Consider the following 19,483-nt stretch of genomic DNA (forward strand, 5'->3'; position numbering starts at 1 on the left):
ATCACTTCTCTCCAAGAGGTGGAGAGAAGACGTGAAGCTCGCTCCCCCAAACGTCTAAGAAACTGGACATCCTACCTGTATGGTCAAGGTGGGAGTGTGGGGCGGGGGCAAGCGAGTTTCCACCCACCTGTCTCTAACCTGGGGAGAGTGATGCCCACCTCAGGGCAGTGTGTGGGACATAGAGGACATAGGCCATACAGTCTTGTAAACTGTAAGGTGCTGTCCATGTGGACTGGGGATGCTGAGCATCCATCATGACACATGCGGCCTCTGAGTGTGGGCAGCAAAGAATTTGTCCTTGTTCATGCGTCCTTCTTTGTTTCTCCCAGCAAATGTCATTGAGGACATACCCCACGCAACCCTGTGCTGGGCTCTGAGGGTCTACATGGGAAGGCAGGTTACACTAAACCCCATTCCCTTGCTCTCTGTACCATCCATGTACCAGGGCTCATTGGGACAAGATGCCCAGGAAGAGGTGAGGTTGCCGGAGAGCTAGAGGGCAGGACCACCTCTCTTGTCAAGGGGCTGTGCTCCCCTGTTCCCATGCAGATCTGTCCTCCAGCCTTCTGAATGTGGACCGCCCACAACTGTGCTGCCAGAACGCCCCCCATTCATTGCCACAGAACATGGGGAGTGATCTGTTTCTCAGCTACTGACCCAGCTTCCTTATGGTTTGTTTTGTTAAGGCTACTTTCCCTTCAAATTGCATGGAGAAACAGGAAGCCCTTCCTCCACTGAGCTGCTCCCTTTGTAGCGTCTTGGGAGATGCTGGCCAGTGGGGCTCAGTTGCCTGGTCTTCCTTTCATTGAGGTGGGTTACGTTGGCTGTGTTTGACTCGACAGTCACAGAGTGGTTTAAGTCCCCCCTGAGACTCTAGGCCTGCTCAGCAGACCAGGAGGCCCCAGCTTTTCTCCGTAAAATGTGGAACCAGAATGCCACAGGTTCAGACTTGACTCTTTCCCTTACGAGCGGTTTGACCTTCCATGGACCCCTTTCCTCTTCTGTAAAAATGGAGATGAGGACACTTACCTAGTGAGATGGTTATGCACATTCTAAGATTGTGCACATGGAAGCCTTGAGTGTGAAGTAGGTTTCAATGATTAACTCAGGCTGCCCACTTTAAAAAGTATCAGCAAACTGATGGAAGGGTTTATGAATGTTTTATTGGCCTCTGTTTCCCCCTTTTGTCAAATCATTCCAATGGCCACCATGATTTCGTATTACCTCTCAGTGTTTGTAGAACTCCTAGTTGAAGAAAAATGTAGCCTTAGATGGGGTAGACCTGGGATAATGTCGTAGCAGAGATAATGAGTGCTATGTGTTCACGAACGATCCATTTTTTTTTTTTTTTTTGGGGAAATTCATTCCAATGGCCACCATGATTTCGTATTACCTCTCAGTGTTTGTAGAACTCCTAGTTGAAGAAAAATGTAGCCTTAGATGGGGTAGACCTGGGATAATGTCGTAGCAGAGATAATGAGTGCTATGTGTTCACGAACGATCCATTTTTTTTTTTCTCTTCTGGGGTAAATGGGAAGACTACATTTCCCAGAGTCCGTTGCCATTAGGTTGGGGCCACATGACTTGGCTCTGGTCAGTGGTATGTCGGCAGAAGTGATATAAGCAACTCCCAGGCTGGGCTCTTAAAAATGTCCCACAGAAAACTTCAGTTTTCTGTTCCTCTGCCTCAGAAGCTGTGTTGGAGCCTGCACTGAGATGTCAGTATTGTAATAAAGTAGAAAGGCTTATTTCACTGCATCATTGGGAAGAAGAGAGCCCTTCCACAGTCTTCATAGGGCTTTGAGTGGGAGAGAAATAAGTTTGTGTTGTGCTAAACCACTGAGATTGGGGGGTTTATTGTTTAATCCAGTATAGCCTAGCAAGAATTATCTTAACAAATACATCAGCTCGCTGATGAGTCAGTTATTCTCTTTCCAGATTGAGGGGCAAGGCTGACAACTGGGGCCCTGTTGTATTTTCACAACCGCAGGCATGTGTGTAAGAACATGGATACATGTTGGTTATACCAGTCTGTTAAGGAGTTTAATGATGCCGAATCCATGTGAAGACATATTGTGGTTCCTCATGGGCCTTTTTCAAGAAACTAATCCTAAATGTTCTCAGGCTTTGCTATGCCCAATGAGCATGTGTCTTGGCAGACAAGTTGATATCAACGTGCGTTTTCCAAAAGTGGAAAATAGAAGAGGCCAGTGGCGAGAGTTTTGGTTTGGAATCAGGGAGATGTTAAGTTACTGCTAAAATCCTGATGACTTTCAAATCTGTGTCTTCAGCCCAGATCTCAATAGTAGTCCTAGACTTTCTACCTGCCTCTTGAACAACTTCTACCTGTCTCTTGAACATCTCACTTGATGTCTCAAACTTTCCTTCTCCAGATTAATACTTAACCCATTTCCCCACTTTAAACCTCCAACTTTCCCTAAAAAACAAACAAACAAAACCCCCAAACTGCATCATCCTCTAGTGTTGCACCCCATCCACTGTGTTGGTCAAATCTGGGTGCTGTGAATTGAATGTCCCCCCCAACCTCATCGAAGCTTAAATTGTGTCCATCAAAGTTCCAGGTATTGGAACCTTGGCCCCCACTGTGACAGTGCCGAGAGAGTGGGAAATCCTGTTGTGATGATTGAAAGGTGGGGTCTTGAAGAGGTGATTGGACTGTAGGACCACAACATAGGGGATGGATTAATGATAGTGGTCAGGAGCATGGTTCTGAGGGCTTTAAAAGGAGAGCACATGAGAGGCTCTCTCTTTCTGCTCCGCCATTCTCGCCATGTGACACCCTGTATTGCTGTCGAGTCACCTCACCAGATGTGTTCCCTGGACTTTGGACTTCCTAGCCTCCAAAACTGTAAGCAATAAATTTTGTTTTCTTACAGATTACCTAGTTCCAGATATTTTGTTATGAGCAACAGAAATGAACTAATGCACTGGGTATTCTCTCACCTCCAGTCATAATCTTCCCTCTAAAGATTTCTTGAGAATCAAGGAGATAAGATGGCAACAGAAAGAAAAAATAAGCTTTTTAAATTTCCTATAATCTTCTCACCCAAACACAAAAACTAGGATAGTAAAACAAAAAGCCTGTGGACAGCACTTTCAGCATAACTGGATGACTCCATGAACTACAAAAATGTGAATCTGTGGGGCCAGACACCAACAGCAATAATATCTGCATGATTTCAATTGTGTGGGATGGGATGAAGATGAAGGCAATGGGAATTATAAAGTCCGAGCACCAGGAAACCCAGAAAGCTCTACCACGTACTCACCCCTAGGAGAGGACTCTGGGAGTAGAGGCTCAGTGGACCTATCTGAGAACATCAACCCAAACTAGGAGGGGCCTGTGCAGGCTCCAAGTTCCAGATAAGTGGGGGAGGACTGCAGGAAATTTTGGCAGAGGTCTAGGCCTCTAGGGACTGACCAGCTGAGGCTCCATTGCCAGAGAGAAACCCACATTGAGGAGAAAGTGCTGGCAGCATAATCCAAATTGAGCAGGACAGAGACACTAGAGGAAATGAAAAGAAATTTTGGATAAGAGCTGGGGGAAGGGAGTAGAGAATCATAATTTTAGAAAGTACTCTGTATGACCATAGTTTTAAAGACTTTTCAGTAACGACAGAAGAGGGAACCCTAGAAGTGGAAAGCTGGGCAATCTACCCTGGATCACCCCATTCCTCTACACAATAAAATCCTCTCCTAAGAGTATAGAAAAATTCGTCTTACACATGAGCAACAGAACAGGATTGTGGTCCAATCCCAGACAAAGCTATTCTAAGAAAAAGAATTATGAAAATAGTGTTTTTAAAGGTGACAAATGCATTCCACAAAGACAGACCCACGAAACAGTTGAACACTGAAACTTAATATTTTAAAACAAGCTAAAAGAAATTAAGAAAACAATGGATGCTACGAAACAAATAGCATAAACGAAATTGTTAGACAAAAAGAATATTTGAAAAGAGAGCTGACAAAAAGGACAGCTTACAATAGGAAAAATATTTCAGGAAAACATAACTAAATAGAAGGAGTAAAATATTGGCTAGAGACCATGGATAACATCATAAGGTAAATAGAGTATGGAAAGGAGAAAAATGAAAAGTAAAATCTTTGTTCATTTCTATCTGATTTTTAAAAGAATGCAAGAAAAATTGATAGGTATAGATTATGGACAAAGAAAGTCCAACATACACACAAGTCCCCAAAGAAGAAACCCAAAGCAATAGAAGAGAATAAATACTAAAAATAATAATTCAGAGATTATTTTTCTTTTGAAATAAAAGAGAAGACTTGAACTTTCATCTTAAAGAAGTATCCCACAAGCCTGAGAAAATCAACCCAGAAGAGTCAACATTAATACTATTCTAATAAAACTATTGGACTTTAAAGAGAGCAGATAAAACCTGTTGGGTATCCACACAAAAGGAATAAGTGATTTATAAGGATAAACAAGTTAGACTGACATGAGACCTTTCTACAGCAGCACTTTGTGCCAGAAGACAACTAAGCAACATGTTGATACTCAGGAAAATAAAAAGAGAACCGAGATTTTATATACAGTCAAACTGTCTTTTGAGTGTGAAAGCCACAGGTAAACCATTATGAACATGCAAAAATCCAGAAAATATTATTTCCCATGAATCTTTCCAGAGGAATGGTACTAGAGAGCAAGCTACAGACAGACAAACTGACTGGAAAGGCATTAACATAAGGGGTGGGGTGAGCACTAAGTTTATAATCACCTGTAGAATTAACACTAAGGGAAATAATATAGTATGGAATGGTTGTATGTTCTGATAATGCAGATACAGTTCAAGTATAAAAAAATGAGAAAGTGGAGATTGTACACATGAAAAGTAGAACAAGTTCACAGGCTAACTTGTATTAACTAGAATCAAATAGACATTTCTTCAAGTTAGATTCTAGAGGAAAGGGGAATAGAGGCTACTAGCTAATTTCAGTATTCCTCACATAGGGAACCAAGAGACAGTATCAAAAAAGGGAAGAACTAAAGGTATTGTATAAAGGTACTGATTTAATGGTAAGTACCAGAATAAAATGACAGGCTTTTTCCCACAGAGGCAGGGGAGCAGGAGGGAAAGATCATTTGAGGACACCCCCTCTCACATGAACCCCAAGGCCCAGCATTCCCTCTTTCATTTCTTTTCCAATCCTTAAAGGAGTGCCTTCTCTGATTCCCCTAACAATTATTACTCTTCCTCCTCATCGTCCTCTCCTAGGTACTGAGCTCCCTGTTTTGCAAATGTTTTATTTTTCTCACCTGAGTACAGAAATAGAGTTCTAATTTAATTGTATAGTATGTATTTCAGAGTCTAGCACAGGGCCTGCACACAGAAGGCACTCAATAAATGCTGGCCCATCAGTAATTTGGGATTGATTAAAGGATTTGGGCTTACACCACCTGGGTTTTTCTCTTAACATTGCAATTCGTCAGAATTTCTTCAGTTTGAAATGCAATTGAATTGACTTAAGAAAAAGAATTCATAGGTCTCTGCAACTGAAATGTTCTAGGGTAGGTCTGATTTCAGACTTGGCTGGATCCAGGGACTCAAGTCATATCACGATTATTTGTCTTTCTTTTCTCTACACTGCTTTTCTGTGTGTTGGCTTTATTCTCAGGCAGGCTCTTCCCTCATGGTCAGTGATGGCCCCCAGAAGAAAAGAAGGTGCCCCATTTGCAGTAGCTCCAGTAAAAGTCCCAGGATTGAGTTTCATTGGCTTGGCTTGCATTATGTGCTCGTCTCTGAACCAATCACTGTGGCCAGGAGAAATGCTTTGATTGGCCAGGCCCGGGTCATGCGACTACCCCTGAGGCTGCCTCTCAGTGGGCGAGGGGTGCCTTCCCAAAGGAAAATTGAGGTGCTCTTATCCAGAAAGGAGAGATGGATGCTGGGTAGGCAAAACCAGCATATATTAGTGTTGATGTACTCGGTGATCAAACTGCAAGAGAAATTACCTGCAAGTGAAAATCATGGGTTTGGGGGCATTTCTTTGGGGCGTGTGGATTGAAAGCTGTCTTTGGTGTTTTCTAACACAGAGTTTATTTATGTTGTCGGGGAGGGGCCACTTTGCTGACTGGTGGGGCCTGGTCACAGTGAGGGAGCCAGCTTCCCCACAAGTCTGGGGCTTCTCTCACTCTGGCCTGCACACTGAGCCAGAGGACAGTGGAGGAGGGACACTCAGTTTGCGGAGGCGTTAACAAGCATGGCAGATAGGATGGCTAGTGTTTAATCAAGCACCAAGAATCTTGGTGGTTGCCCCTGAGATCTGGTTTCCTGTTTCCTGGGTCAGCAGCTGTACTGTTTCTTGTTTCACCGTATTGTTTACTGGCCTTCCTGAGTAAAAAGGGAAATTCACTGAGGTAGCAAATGGGGAACCTGAGGCAGAGCAAGAAGAATTAAAAATACATCCATTTCTCTCCTGAATCTTCAACCATTTTTTTTCCACTGGACCTTTCCTATTAGCATTTAAGCATCCTTAAGTTTCTACCATTTTTTAAAATCCTCCCTAAATTTTATTTACTCCTTCGCTACTTTCCTACCTCTCCTTCATGGCAACATTTCTTGAAAGAGTTTTGTAAATATTCCCTCTTTCCATGTTCTCCTACCCATGTCTCAATTAGCTCCAATCTGCTGGTACCCTTCTCTGCCCCCACTTCATGAAAGAGCTTTCCCTAAATTCCTCATTTAGCTCTGGGGCTCTAAACCCAATGAACCTATGTTAGAGATGAAAAAAATACATTCGTTTCTTGGGCTCAGAAGCAGCATTATGATCTTCAGTTCTAATAAGTATTTGTTGAATGACTTAACAAATTTGAGCAGACCCATGGTAGAGAGGTTTGTATTGTATAATATAATCTCCAAGAGAGAAGAAATACAGTATTTTGTCTGGAAAGGGAGAGTTTTGAGGTCCAACGGGCACTATGCTTTCTCTGAACTTTTAAAGTGCTACTACATGGAAGAGAGAGAAATGGAGATGGTCAGAGCTCTCTAAAGAAGAAGAAGGCCATGTCAGGAGATAGTGAGCTCCCCGTCACTGGCAGTAATCAAGCAGAGACTATTCTGTTTGGAGCATTCAGAATCAAGTCCTGTGTTGGGTAAGAGGTTACTGCAGAGAACTTTTGAGGCTGATTCCAAGTCTGCAATTCCAAGTTGGGACTGATTAAGCATGCATCTGTAGAGGTGGGTTTCCATGGACTTGCATCTGCCACTTCCCAGCTGTGTGGCCTTGGGCGTGTTACTCAACCTCTCTGTTCCTCAGTCTCCTAAGCTGTTAAATGGGGCCAATAATGGCACCTACTGCATAGGGTTGCTATGAATACTCAAATACAGTAATACACAAAGGCTCAGCAAGCTGCCTGGCACATCGTAAGTGCTCAATAAATGTTTGCTACTTGCACTGAGTGCCTACCTTGTTCTCTGGATGGCACTTGAGGCTCGAGCATGAGTCTCATCAGCTGCACTTGGATTTTAGCTGTGGATTTTCCGTGATAACTTCTAGGGGCTGATCTCAAAGAGAGCCCGGGGGGAGGGGAGTGTCACAGAAGCCACTGCCATTCCCATTGTGTGTGTCATGCTGTCCACGGGAGTTTTTGCCAAAGGAGAAAGTAGTTACCAAATGCACCACACGGGAAGCGGGGGGATGGGGGGGGTGGACTCTTTTGAAAGGTGATATAGGTTTGGTGGGCCTCCCCCACTCCTCCCCTCCCCACCCCTCCCTTCTCTGCCACCCCTTGTGCTCAGGTCAGCTATGCCAATGCCTCCCCTGGACAGAACCTTATGGTAGTCTTAATTCCAAGGAAAAGAATGCTTTCATTTTGGCCTAAACATGACTTACCTTATGAGCGGCTCTGGGTCCCAGGAGCTTCAACTCCTTTTTGCAGGAATCCTCCTGACAGGGTAGTTCCCTCCCCATTTTGCAGATGAGAAAACTAAGCCACAGAGAGGTTAAGTAACTTTTCCAAGGTCACACAGCTGGAGCCAGGATCCTAAACATCCAAATTCCTGCTATTCAGTGTGCTATTATCCATAACCTCCAGAAGATTCTGGAAAGAAGGACATTTATATTTAATCAAAATGTCCCCAAGAATAGAACTCCTAAAAAAAAAAAAAAAGTGGTCCTGAGAAGGTTACGAAGTTTGATCATCGCTTTGTGGAGTGTTTTTGGAGGGTACGGTATGGGTGGGGGATTTCAGAGAACAGGGCCCCTTCTTATCACACATCTGACTTCTTTTTACACCAGCCTCTTTGTGCCTTCCTACAGGTCTGGGTAGATGCTGGAACGCAGATCTTTTTCTCCTATGCCATCTGCCTGGGCTGTCTGACTGCTCTGGGAAGTTATAACAATTATAACAACAACTGCTACAGGTGAGCATTCAGCCGGGCCCTGCCAGCTCTCCACCAAACCCCGAGAGCTCTCCATACTGATAGACTAGTTCACATTTGTCTGCCCACCTTGCAGGGCCCCAGGAAGAGACAGGTGGGTGTTCATTGGCCTCCCCCTGCCCAAGGGTCAAAGAGTGGGCTACCCGGGGAGCTGGGAAGATAACAAATGTAATCCAAGTCCATTCCAGGCTGCAGAGTGAGTCCACCCCCAACTCTCACTCAGGCTTCAGTGCCAACTTGTACAGTGAAGATTTATCCCAGGGTGGATAAGTAACTTGCCCAAGGTCACACAGCTAGTAAGCAGCAAAGCCGACACTTCAGCTCAGGTCTTCTGACACCAAGGGCCTTGTTCTTCTGCCTTCTGTTTAGAAACCCGTGTCCTGCTGCTTCTCAGTTGACTGTAGTGTCCTCTCCTGTCCCAACTGGAGTGGCTGGTGCCCCCCTTGCCCCTTGGTCTAACCAGCAGCTGGCTGCACCAGGGCTGGGAGGGGTGCAGGTAGGGAGGTGAGCCCGAGTATGTCTGGCCCTTAGCTACCTGGCCTCTCATGCCTGAAGCCTGAGTTCTACAGCAAGGCTGAGATCCACAGGGACAGGGGACTTGCCCAAGGTCACCCAGCAGTGCATGGCAGAAGCAAAATCTGCACCCTGGTTCCTAACGCTAGGATGATGGTCTGTTTGTTGAGGACTCTGCACACCTGAACTCAGTGCCTGGTAGGTAGTAGGTGACTATCTCATGGGTGGACGGACAGAGTATCTCTTCTGTAGTCCAAGAGCTCCTTAATCAGGGATAACAGCATGGAGTAGTGACAGTGAAACTATCCCTGATCCCAGATTAGTCGAGAAAGGAGGGGGGTTTTTAACAAATGATTCTGAGGTAGGATAAGTATTTGGGGGGAATAATCAAGTTAGATCCTCATACCTCATCCCATATATTCACCATAATAAGTGTCAGAGTGATTAACGGATTAGGTATTTTTTAAAAGGAAGCCATCCTAAAACGAGGAATAAAATATTGATCTCAGAATGGGAAAGGATGTAGAAAACATAAAAAAAAAATTAAATTACAAAAGAAGAAAGTGACAAATTGGTTCATGTAAAAATCTAGGACTTTAAAAATTTCTGGAAAAAAACCACATGAAACTATTCAACAGCCACGTCTAGAGAATAGAACTGGTAGGTCAGAGGTGAGGAGATGGACTTTGTCCCACCTGTGCCTCATATACAGTTTAAACAGGTTTGGTTTTGTTTTTTAACTCTGGGTACAGATTGCTTTTACAATTTTTAAAAAATCAAGTTAATACAAATATCACCTACATACTTTATTTTATCTCTGAATTTCTATCTCCACATTTTTGTGAAAATTATCTGTAAAATTAAAGGACATACTGTATATAATATGATACTCAAGGGGTTTATATTTATAATATGTAAATAATACAAACAGATCAATATGAAAAACACTAAAATACCGATAGAAAAATAAGCAACATGCTCTTAAAATAGTGAGATCATTTTTCTCAAGTAGTAAGACAGCAGTGGTCTAAAAATCAGTCCTGTTCAGTGTAGGTGAGGGTATGTGAGAGGGTTATATCACACTTCACTGGTGGGATGGGAACTTGGAACTCCCAGCCATATAACTTGGTGGTTGTGGGGCTCAAGTGAGATCATGCCTTTGAGAGAACTTTGTAAATGATAGGGTCCTTCCTGCGTTATCCCCATCTTCAAGATAGGGAAATTGATGTGCTAGGGTCTGGACTCTAACCAAGGCCTCCCAGCGTCCACCCCCAGCCTCTCTGCTGCCTCTTTTCTGAAAGGTAGCTTAGCTTAGTGGTCATTTTATTAACTCATTTGTTAAGTCAACTGTGTCTATTGTGTGTCTACTGAGTGTGAGCCACTAGAATCAGTACCATGAGAGACACAGACAGCAATGGCATAGTCTATACAGTTTGTAACTTGGGGAAACTGAGGCAGTGATATTGGGTAGGTCCAACACTCTGAAAAGAAAAGCTGTTATAGAATCCAGCATGCCATTAGGCCGTGAGCTCTGTTGTTCCTGGAGGTCTTTGAGCAAAGGGGTAATTGGGTATGGCTGGAGGACCAGATACTAGAGAGGTAGAAGGTCAGACCAGGTTGTCCATATGATCCTTTCTCTATTCCAGGCTTTCACAGAGGAGTTGGGTCTGGTGGTGAGAGGTCAGGCACTTTGCCAGCCACAATACCCATGTAACCATGGACAGCCACTGGGGTGGGGAGATCTGCACAGCAGGCTTCTGGCTAGGGCCAAGTCTGAGCCCTGTGGGATGTCAGAGAGGGACACAGTATTCACCTCGTCAGTAGTGGATGGTCAGCACAGGCCCTCCATGCTGGGCACTGCAACCATCACTTGGTCACTGTCACCTCTAGCCAGGCTGTCAGCTCCATGAGGACCCGGGCTGGGTGTCCCTGTCCACTGTATCCCTCAGACCTAGTTCAGTACTGGCTCACACACAAGGAACTGAGAAAGGAACTACAGCATCACGCGGATGAGGAGGCAGTAGCCTGCGGGGTCAAGCCCCTTGCTCACACTCACGTTGCCGAGTCTTCCTGCCTCCTGCATCCTACTCCTCACTACTGGGGGTGGCCAGTTCCTTGCCACCTACTGCAGTTGAAGAAGATTTGGCCCCAGCTGCCTTGTCTTAAGCCTGTGTGTGGGGCTTGAGCGGCGCTGCTCCCCATGGAGAACGTGGGTGCTACATGCTGGCCACTGTGGGTCCCTCCTGCTTTCCTGTCCAGCAGGCAGGTTTTTTCCTCTCTCTCCCATCAGCAGAAGAAAGCAAATCCCCTGGGTGACTGCAGAATCAGAAGGCTCATTTTATTTCCGTTTCCAAATTGTTCTGCAAGCGGATCTTCCAACTCAGACGGAGTAAATTAATACCCTCTCTCCTGACAGCATAATAGCTACTGGAGGTCTTAAAATCCCAGCTCAGCTCCTGCCGACTTCAAAGCACTGTTACATAAGCCTTTCACCTAGACACTGCTGGGGCAGGGGAAGGAATTAGAGGGATGGGAGTGGAGCAAACTAGGCAGGGAAAATCCTCACTTCAGAAGACATGCACTAAGCTCCATCTGCTTGCAGGTGTGGGGGCTCCAGGGTCCAGAGGAGGGCCACAGGGCTTGGGAAGGAATTAGAGGGATGGGAGTGGAGCAAACTAGGCAGGGAAAATCCTCACTTCAGAAGACATGCCACTAAGCTCCATCTGCTTGCAGGTGTGGGGGCTCCAGGGTCCAGAGGAGGGCCACAGGGCTGAAAGGGACCCCAGGTCAGTCAAGAGCCTCTCTGTCCCTCCGTCTGTCTCTCTGTGGCGTGAGGAAGTCACTTGAGAGGCCTCTATAGGAGGATAGGGATCTTATAAAAAGGAACATTTGTTTTTCATCAGTCATGTGGATGCCCAGAGATAATGGTTCGAGTCAGGACTCAAAAATCTTAATTCTGAAGGTGCGTCATTTTTGTTCAGCTCCTAGAAAGAGCGTGGACTTTGGTGTCTGAGACAACTGGATTCATGTCCCTGGCATCACCAATAACTGACTGTGAGACCTTAAGTACGTGACTCCCCTTCCCGACCTCAGGAAACTAGTACAGACCCCAGCGCACTGCAGGTCCTCAGCATGACACAGGAGAATTGCAGAGTGTAGAACACGGGAGAAAGTGCTTTTCTCCCTTTATCATCCTGCTTCCTACTGTCTGATAAACCAGGGCCATTTTGCCTCAGGCTTTAGGAAACAGGCACCAGGAGCAGATTTATCCCAACCTCAGGAGTAACTCTGCCCTTCCCTGGACTAAGCTGAATTTCTTTCTGAGCAGAGGTAAATCAGGCTTGCAGATAAAGGCCAACATTTACAGTGTCAGAAGAGTTCTCTAAAAGGACCTGCACCAGTCATCCACTGCCATAGTAATGCTGTGTAACAAACAGCCCCAGCACTCAGAGACTGTCCACAAGTGGTTTTTTTGCTCACGAGTCTGCTGTCAGCTGGAGAAGCTCTCCTTCAGGCTGTGGGTTGGGTGGGTTTGGCTTCAGGGCCCAGACCAGGCTCAAGTCTGCTCCATGTGTTTACATTCTAGGGTCCAAGCTAAAGGGACAGCAGCTCCCTAGGGAAGTTCTTCTCATAGAAAATCACAGAAATAATATAGGACAAGTCCAATCATGCAAGCACATCTCAAACCTCTGTTTGTGTCACATCTGCTAACATCCTGCTGTCCAAAGCATGTGGCTAAGCCTAAAGTCAGTAGGGCAGGGAAGTAGACTCAACCTCAAGGAATCAGATAGGGGGGTGTCTGCTTACTGAAAATTATTTGATCTAGGACAAGGCCCAGAAGATCCTGTTATCCAAGTACCCTGTCATATAGCTGGAGATGGGCAGCTTCTGTTCCCTGGGTGTGTTAGCAGAGGCCAGCTCACCACCCACAGGGATGCTGTTGAGGCTAGTCGTGTCTCTGACAGGAGATTGGACAAGACCCCCTTGGAGCTCCTCCCCTACAAAGTGGGGCATTGACCTGTGTTGTATGCCTAAGTCTCAAGTCCAGGCTCTGCAGTGGCTGAGATTCTGGGAGGTTGATTCCGTGACTTGGCCAAGGCTGTGGTAGGAGGGGCTGGGACCTGAGGGGACCATGTTCATCCTGACAAAGCTCCATCATGTGTGGTCTGGTTTTCCTGCCTGGGTCATAGCTTCATGCTGGCTCTTCTTAGCTAGTGAGTCCCTCCCAAGAGCAGGGGACAGTCACTGCTCCAATAAATCCCTCTGTGGGGGTCCAACCTGGAGGGGGCTCCTCCCTTGTAGCAGTAGAGCAGAGACTGAGTGACAAGGTCTGTGAGTCGCTGCTCTGGTAAATGACCTGGCCCAGGATGGGGGCTGTGATATAGCCTCTCCTCCTGGAGACCTGCAGGAGCTTCAGGTGTGAAGTCCACGGTTGCTCCCCTGGCTGAGAAGCAGCCGTGTCTCCCACGGAGGCTCCTCCTGCCCTCCTTGCTTTGAGCTCCCAGGAGCACAATCCTCTTTTGCTTTCCCTTGCTTTCTCTCCTACTAGGGATTTGGAGGAATGCTGGTTTGTCTCCAAGTATTTTCTTACTAGTTCTAGATTTTTCCACATGCCATCCTCCCTTCCTTCCCATCCCCTCCTCATGCTTTTGGTCCATGACCTACCTTATATTCTAGAAATGCAGGAGCAGCTATGTGACCATGGGCCAGCCACCTAACTTCTCTGAACCATGAGTGCTCCATCAGGAAAACAGAGCTGTCTGCACTTCCCTGCCTGCACCCCGTGATGGCTGCAGTGCGCAGGTGGAGAATGTTCTAGCAATGCACCTGACCCCAGTGCTTCTCGCTGCTTCCTCACAGGGACTGCATCATGCTCTGTTGCCTGAACAGTGGCACCAGCTTCGTGGCGGGGTTTGCCATCTTCTCAGTCCTGGGCTTCATGGCGTACGAGCAGGGGGTGGCCATTGCTGAGGTGGCAGAGTCAGGTAAGTTTGCCACAGGTGGGGTAGAGAAGGCCCAGGACAGGTGAGGGAGGCCTCAGGCGATGGTTATAATGAAAATACGATCTTCCTGCTTTTTTTCATCTCCTGGGTTCAGGGCTCACCATCCATCTACAATCCTGGATCCTGGGAATTGCCTAGGAGGGAAACCTGGACACCTCCTCCCTCCCAAATCCAGGGCCTCTCCAAATTCTGTAGATTCTCCCTCACTGATGTCACCCCACTTCATCCACTTCCCCCCGACTCCACTGCATCCTCACCGGCCCCGACCACCGCCGCCTGTCACCTGTGTGGCTGCAGGAACCTTTCACTGGACTCCCTGCCTCCACTATCATCCCTTGCGTTCCATGCTCTACCCAAGTGATTTTTTTTTTCAAAATGCAAATCTGAACGTGTCCTGCTCTGATGAAAGGCTTTCTTCTTTTATGACCACAAGACCCTGCATTGCCTTACTGGACTCCCTGCCTCCACTATCATCCCTTGCGTTCCATGCTCTACCCAAGTGATTTTTTTTTTCAAAATGCAAATCAGAACGTGTCCTGCTCTGATGAAAGGCTTTCTTCTTTTATGACCACAAGACCCTGCATTGCCTAGCTCCTGAAGCCTTGCCAGCCTCATCACCTCCCTCAGTCCTGCACGCGCACTCTGCCCCACCACAGGGGTCTGCTTCACTTCTGCAACATAACTCCCTCCCTCCCACCACAGGGCCTTTGCACATGCCATCCCGTCTGCTTGGAGAGCCTCCCTTTCTCTATTCTAGATGCAGCATCACCATGAGTGTGATAGCCTCAAGTGTAGATTGACATGTATTTATATCAAACTCATTGCAGGCAGGGTTATCACTGCTGAGGTGAGGGGAAAAATGGGGAAAAACTCTTTCCTTGATTTACAGGTGCTTGAATTCCTGGAAAATTCAGTGCATATGAAAAAGTACAAAAATATTTGTGTGACAAACCGAGTCAGATTCTAACCTCAGATAAGTATAAATATGAGGGTACTTCAAAAAGTTCATAGAAAGAGTAGTAGTATTTTTTAATTTTATTTTTCCACGAATTATTTGAAGAACCCTCATAGGTTTTTTACCTACAAAAATGTCAGGCGGGATGGTTTATCAAGAGCAGCATAGGACCTCTAGGCTCCCTGGCCTCTGTCTAATCAATGTCGGTCACACCCCAGTTCATTGTGACCGCACTGCCTCCCTTGTGAGCCCTGGTCCAGGCTGTGGCTGTTTTTGTCCAGTGTGCACAGTCAGGGATGCACCCCTCTGACCCACCCAGCTGGGCAGGGTGAGCTCTGCCCCATGACTGCTCAGGGTCCACCTTCCTCTTGATCGTGTTTATCAGAGACAGCACCTGGTGAAATCAGGGGTCTGGAGCTAGACCAAAGGATATGAACATGATCAAGACTCTCAGTCACTGGGCACCTACTCTGGGCAGGAACCACTTCACACGTTATGTCATACTGTCCTTAGCTAAAGTGCCACTTCAGAAGGTTGAGCTATCCCCATTTTACATATGAGGGAACCGAGGTTCAGAGAGGTGAGGTCACTCATCCAAGGTCACACAGGCTGGAAGTGAGAGAGCTGAGACTTAATCCAGGTCATCTGGCTCTTGAGCCCCTGCTCTGACGACTCCATCCCATTGCCCACTGTGGCCAGGGCACCTGCACTTCATAGAACAGCCCTGCATCTTCCTCACATTAAACCACAGGGCAGCAGCCACGTTATCTTCTCTACAGTAGCTTTGCTGTCTCTGAGAATCTGCTTTCTCCCCTACAAAATGAATGTGGTAATTCTTGCCTCATGGTGTTAAGTGCAAGAGGATGTCTATGGCACCACTGTTACTCTTTAGAAATGACTCTCAGAGAAGAGTCATAGATAGAAAGGAGACAAGCGAACTAAAAACACATTTTGTTGTTGTTTTTAAATTTCAAATTGAAAGCATATTAATTGTAGAAGAATGCAGAGATACTGACAAAAGAAAAAATGTCCAATCCAAGTCCAACACAACACTTTGGGTTATCCTGCTAGGATTTTCCGTGTGTAGGTAACTATAAATTTGGTGATCAAAACTGGATTATATTATCCTTGGTATTATATAGGCTGAGTTTTTCCTTTTACAATAAAGCATGAGGAGCTTTCTGCTTCAGTAAAAAGAGATCTCTGTCATGAGTTTAATGGCTGTGTGGTGTTCCATTGAATGGACGTACCATAGTTGATTTACTATGTCTCACTTGTCAGGTCCTAGGTTAGTTGTTTTTCATACACCTCCTCATGAAATACTCATGGCACCTCTGCAAGATAGGCTTTATTGGGGCCTCCCCTTGTGGCTATGCTGACTGTGCCCTACACAAGCCCAGCAGGTGCCCTTCATACAGTAGCCCTGAGCTTTATATGCTCATTATGGATGAGAACCTTGTAGCTCAGAGGTGAAGTGGTTCACCCGAGGTCACACAACCCATAAGTGGTACAGCCTGGATCTGACCTCTTCTGTGTCACCTTCCTATGTTGCTCCTGGTGCCAAGCAGGAAAGCCTGCTCTGTGGCCCTGGTTGGGGATGTGGATCAGACCAAGGTCCTCTATACAAGTCCCTGCAATTTGGAGAAAATGTAAGCTGCAGTTGACTATGCAATACCTCGCCTTCCTCAAAAGGACCTGGGCTCACTTTCTGATGAATGATTTTTGAAAAATACTTAATTAGATGCCAATACTCAATGAGATGTCTCAGCACTGCTTGGAGAGTGAGCCAGGGAGGAAGAATGCACTTTTATCAGGGCTCAGATTTTTTTCTGCTCTAAGCCCAGCACCCAAGATTTGCTGATCTTTCCTACATGTCCCCCTTTCTGTCTCTCCGAACTCTTTACAGTCGGGATGCTTTCTCCTGGAGTATAGATTTTACATATAGTTGGGTCTTGCTTTTTTATCCAATCTGATAATCTCTACCTTTTAATTGGAGTATTTAGTCCGTTTATATTTTGTAATTATTGATATGGTTAGGGCCTGAAGTCTGTTTGAAGGCAGAAAATGTCAGAATAATAATCAGAAATGGGAAGTGTCAGATGTGTGATAGAAATGCAGAGTGTTACATTATTAACTCTAGACTTTGATAAATTACAGATATGTATTGTTAGCACAACTGCTTAGAAAATAATAGAGTAGAGCTAACAAGCCAAAACAGGTCAAAGAGAAAACAAATATAAAACAGTAGACTTAAATCATTACATTATTAACTCTAGACTTTGATAAATTACAGATATGTATTGTTAGCACAACTGCTTAGAAAATAATAGAGCTAACAAGCCAAAACAGGTCAAAGAGAAAACAAATATAAAACAGTAGACTTAAATCATACCATATCAGTAATTACATTAAATATAAATGGACCAAATACACCAATTAAATGGCAGAGAGATTATCACACCAGATTTTTAAAAAAAACAGGACCCAAATATTAGATGTCTAAAAGAGCCACACTTTAAATTTAAAGGCAAAGATAGATGAAGTTTAAAAGAACAGGAAAAGATATATCATGCAAACAATAAGCATAAGAAAACTGACTTGGCTATGTTAATATTAGACAAAGCACTAATGATTGAACAACTATAAAAAATATCAATAAAAACGTAGAGATCTGAACAACACTGTCAACCACATTGACTTAAATGACATTTTTTAAACATTGCACCCAACAACTGTAGAGTACAATTCTTTTCAAATGGATGTGGAACATTTACCAAGATAGACCATATATTGGGCCATAAAATAAGTCTCAGTATATTTCAAAAAATTAAAATCATACAGAATATGTTTTATGACTACCATGGAATTAAATTGGAAATCCATAACAAAAAGATATCTAGAAAATCCCCAATATGTGTAAATTAAGCAACACAGTTCTGTGTGTGATTTAACTGAGCAGGATCCATTTAAAGGGACAGGCACAACTTAAAAGAGGAATCATTTGAAACACATAGCTTATAGGGGAGAAAAAAGCAAGAAAGAAAGGAAGAAGAACCCTTTGACAATTAGGTGATGAAGAGTAAATCAAGAAAAAGATAAAATGTAAAGTTCTATAAAACAAAAATGAGCCATAAAATCAGGGAGTGGGGAGGGGATCTCGCCCTTCCCCCACCAGCAAAACAAACCATGCTAAAATATATGGACTCTACTATACAGAAGTTCCTCTTATCCACAGTTTCACTTTCCATGATTTCAGTTACTCACTGTCAATCTTATTCTGAAAATGTTAAATGGAAAACTCCAGAAGTAGACAATTCATAAGTTTTAAATTGTGCACCATTCTGAGTAGCATGATCAGATCTCATGCCATCCAGCTCTGTCCTGCCTGGGATGTGAATCATGCCTTTGTCCAGTGTATCCACACTATATGTGCTGCCGACCTGTGAGTCACTTGATCAGACTGACTCTTGTGGTATCACAGTGCTTGTGTTCAGGTAGCCCTCATTTTACTTAATAGCCTCAAAGCACAAGAGTACTGTGCCTAATTTATAAATTAAACCTTATCATAGGTATGTATGTACAGGAAAAAACACAGTATATATAGGGTTTGTTACTATCTGTGGTTTCAGGCATCCACTGAGGATGTTGGATAAGACCCTATGGATAAGGGGGGATGATTGTAGTGATGGAAGAGGTCACTCTCAAACTAGGAATGTTATAAAATAGCCCAATAACATAAAAATGAACTTTGAGAAAAGTCAAGTCCATACAGAGCCACTGGAGAAAGTCAGAGATAGAAATTTCCCACATACCAACAAAGAGCCTTACTCCCCCTCTGAAAACCGACTGTGATATAGAAAAAATAACTGTAAGTCAGCACTCCAATGGAATTAAATATACTAAAACAACCTGAGGATGTAGAAAACACCTAGAACCAGAAATTCAAAACACGTAACTAATGGCAGGGGGCAGGGAGCAGATAGGAAGAAATTAAAAGAAAGCTGTTTAAACTCAGGGAGAAAATGGGGGGAAAAAAGAAAAGTCAGATTATCTCAAATATGGAGAATAAATAGCAAGGTTCCAGTGGAGAATAGTCTTGATAAGGGGTACTGAAGAAAAGCAGGAAAACAACCAAGTGAATGAAAATAACATAAAGAAAGATGTAAAACTGATCCCCCTGAAAGAAGAAGTGGAATATAAGCAAAGAACAAATAGTATGTATATTATCAGAGTTCCTGAAGAAGAAAATTAAAACAGTGGAGCAGAGGTAATATTTAAAACTATAATCCAAGAAAACTTTTCAGAAATAAAGGAGTTGAATCTACACATTGAAAAGACTCCTGGGGTACTAGAGAAAATTAACCCAGAATGATCAACTCTAAGACATCCTAATAAAGCTCTTAGCTTTCAAAGGTAAAGATAAAATCCTCAAGGTGTGCAGGCAAAAAGGTCAAATAACTTATAAAGGCAAAAGGATTAGACCAGAATCACACTTTTTAAGTTCAACATACAAAAAGCAAGGCAACAATGGAGCAGCACTTTTTTTTTTTTTTTTTTTTTTTTTTTTTTTTTCCGTGTCCGGCAACGGA

The 19,483-nt window shown here is 44.4% G+C and overlaps 1 protein-coding gene across 1 annotated transcript in view; it reads left to right on the forward strand.

Moving 5' to 3' along the window:
* Positions 1-19,483, forward strand: part of SLC6A11 (solute carrier family 6 (neurotransmitter transporter), member 11) — a 165,492-nt gene that overhangs the window by 124,816 nt on the left and 21,193 nt on the right. Inside the window, exons 10-11 of the mRNA XM_008572990.1 lie at positions 8,302-8,405; positions 13,797-13,921. Coding sequence (XP_008571212.1) covers positions 8,302-8,405; positions 13,797-13,921 — 229 coding nt within the window. The remainder of the gene's footprint in view (positions 1-8,301; positions 8,406-13,796; positions 13,922-19,483) is intronic.

This window comes from Galeopterus variegatus, unplaced genomic scaffold (assembly GCF_000696425.1).
Source record: "Galeopterus variegatus unplaced genomic scaffold, G_variegatus-3.0.2 Scaffold862, whole genome shotgun sequence".
Lineage (NCBI taxonomy): Eukaryota > Metazoa > Chordata > Mammalia > Dermoptera > Cynocephalidae > Galeopterus > Galeopterus variegatus.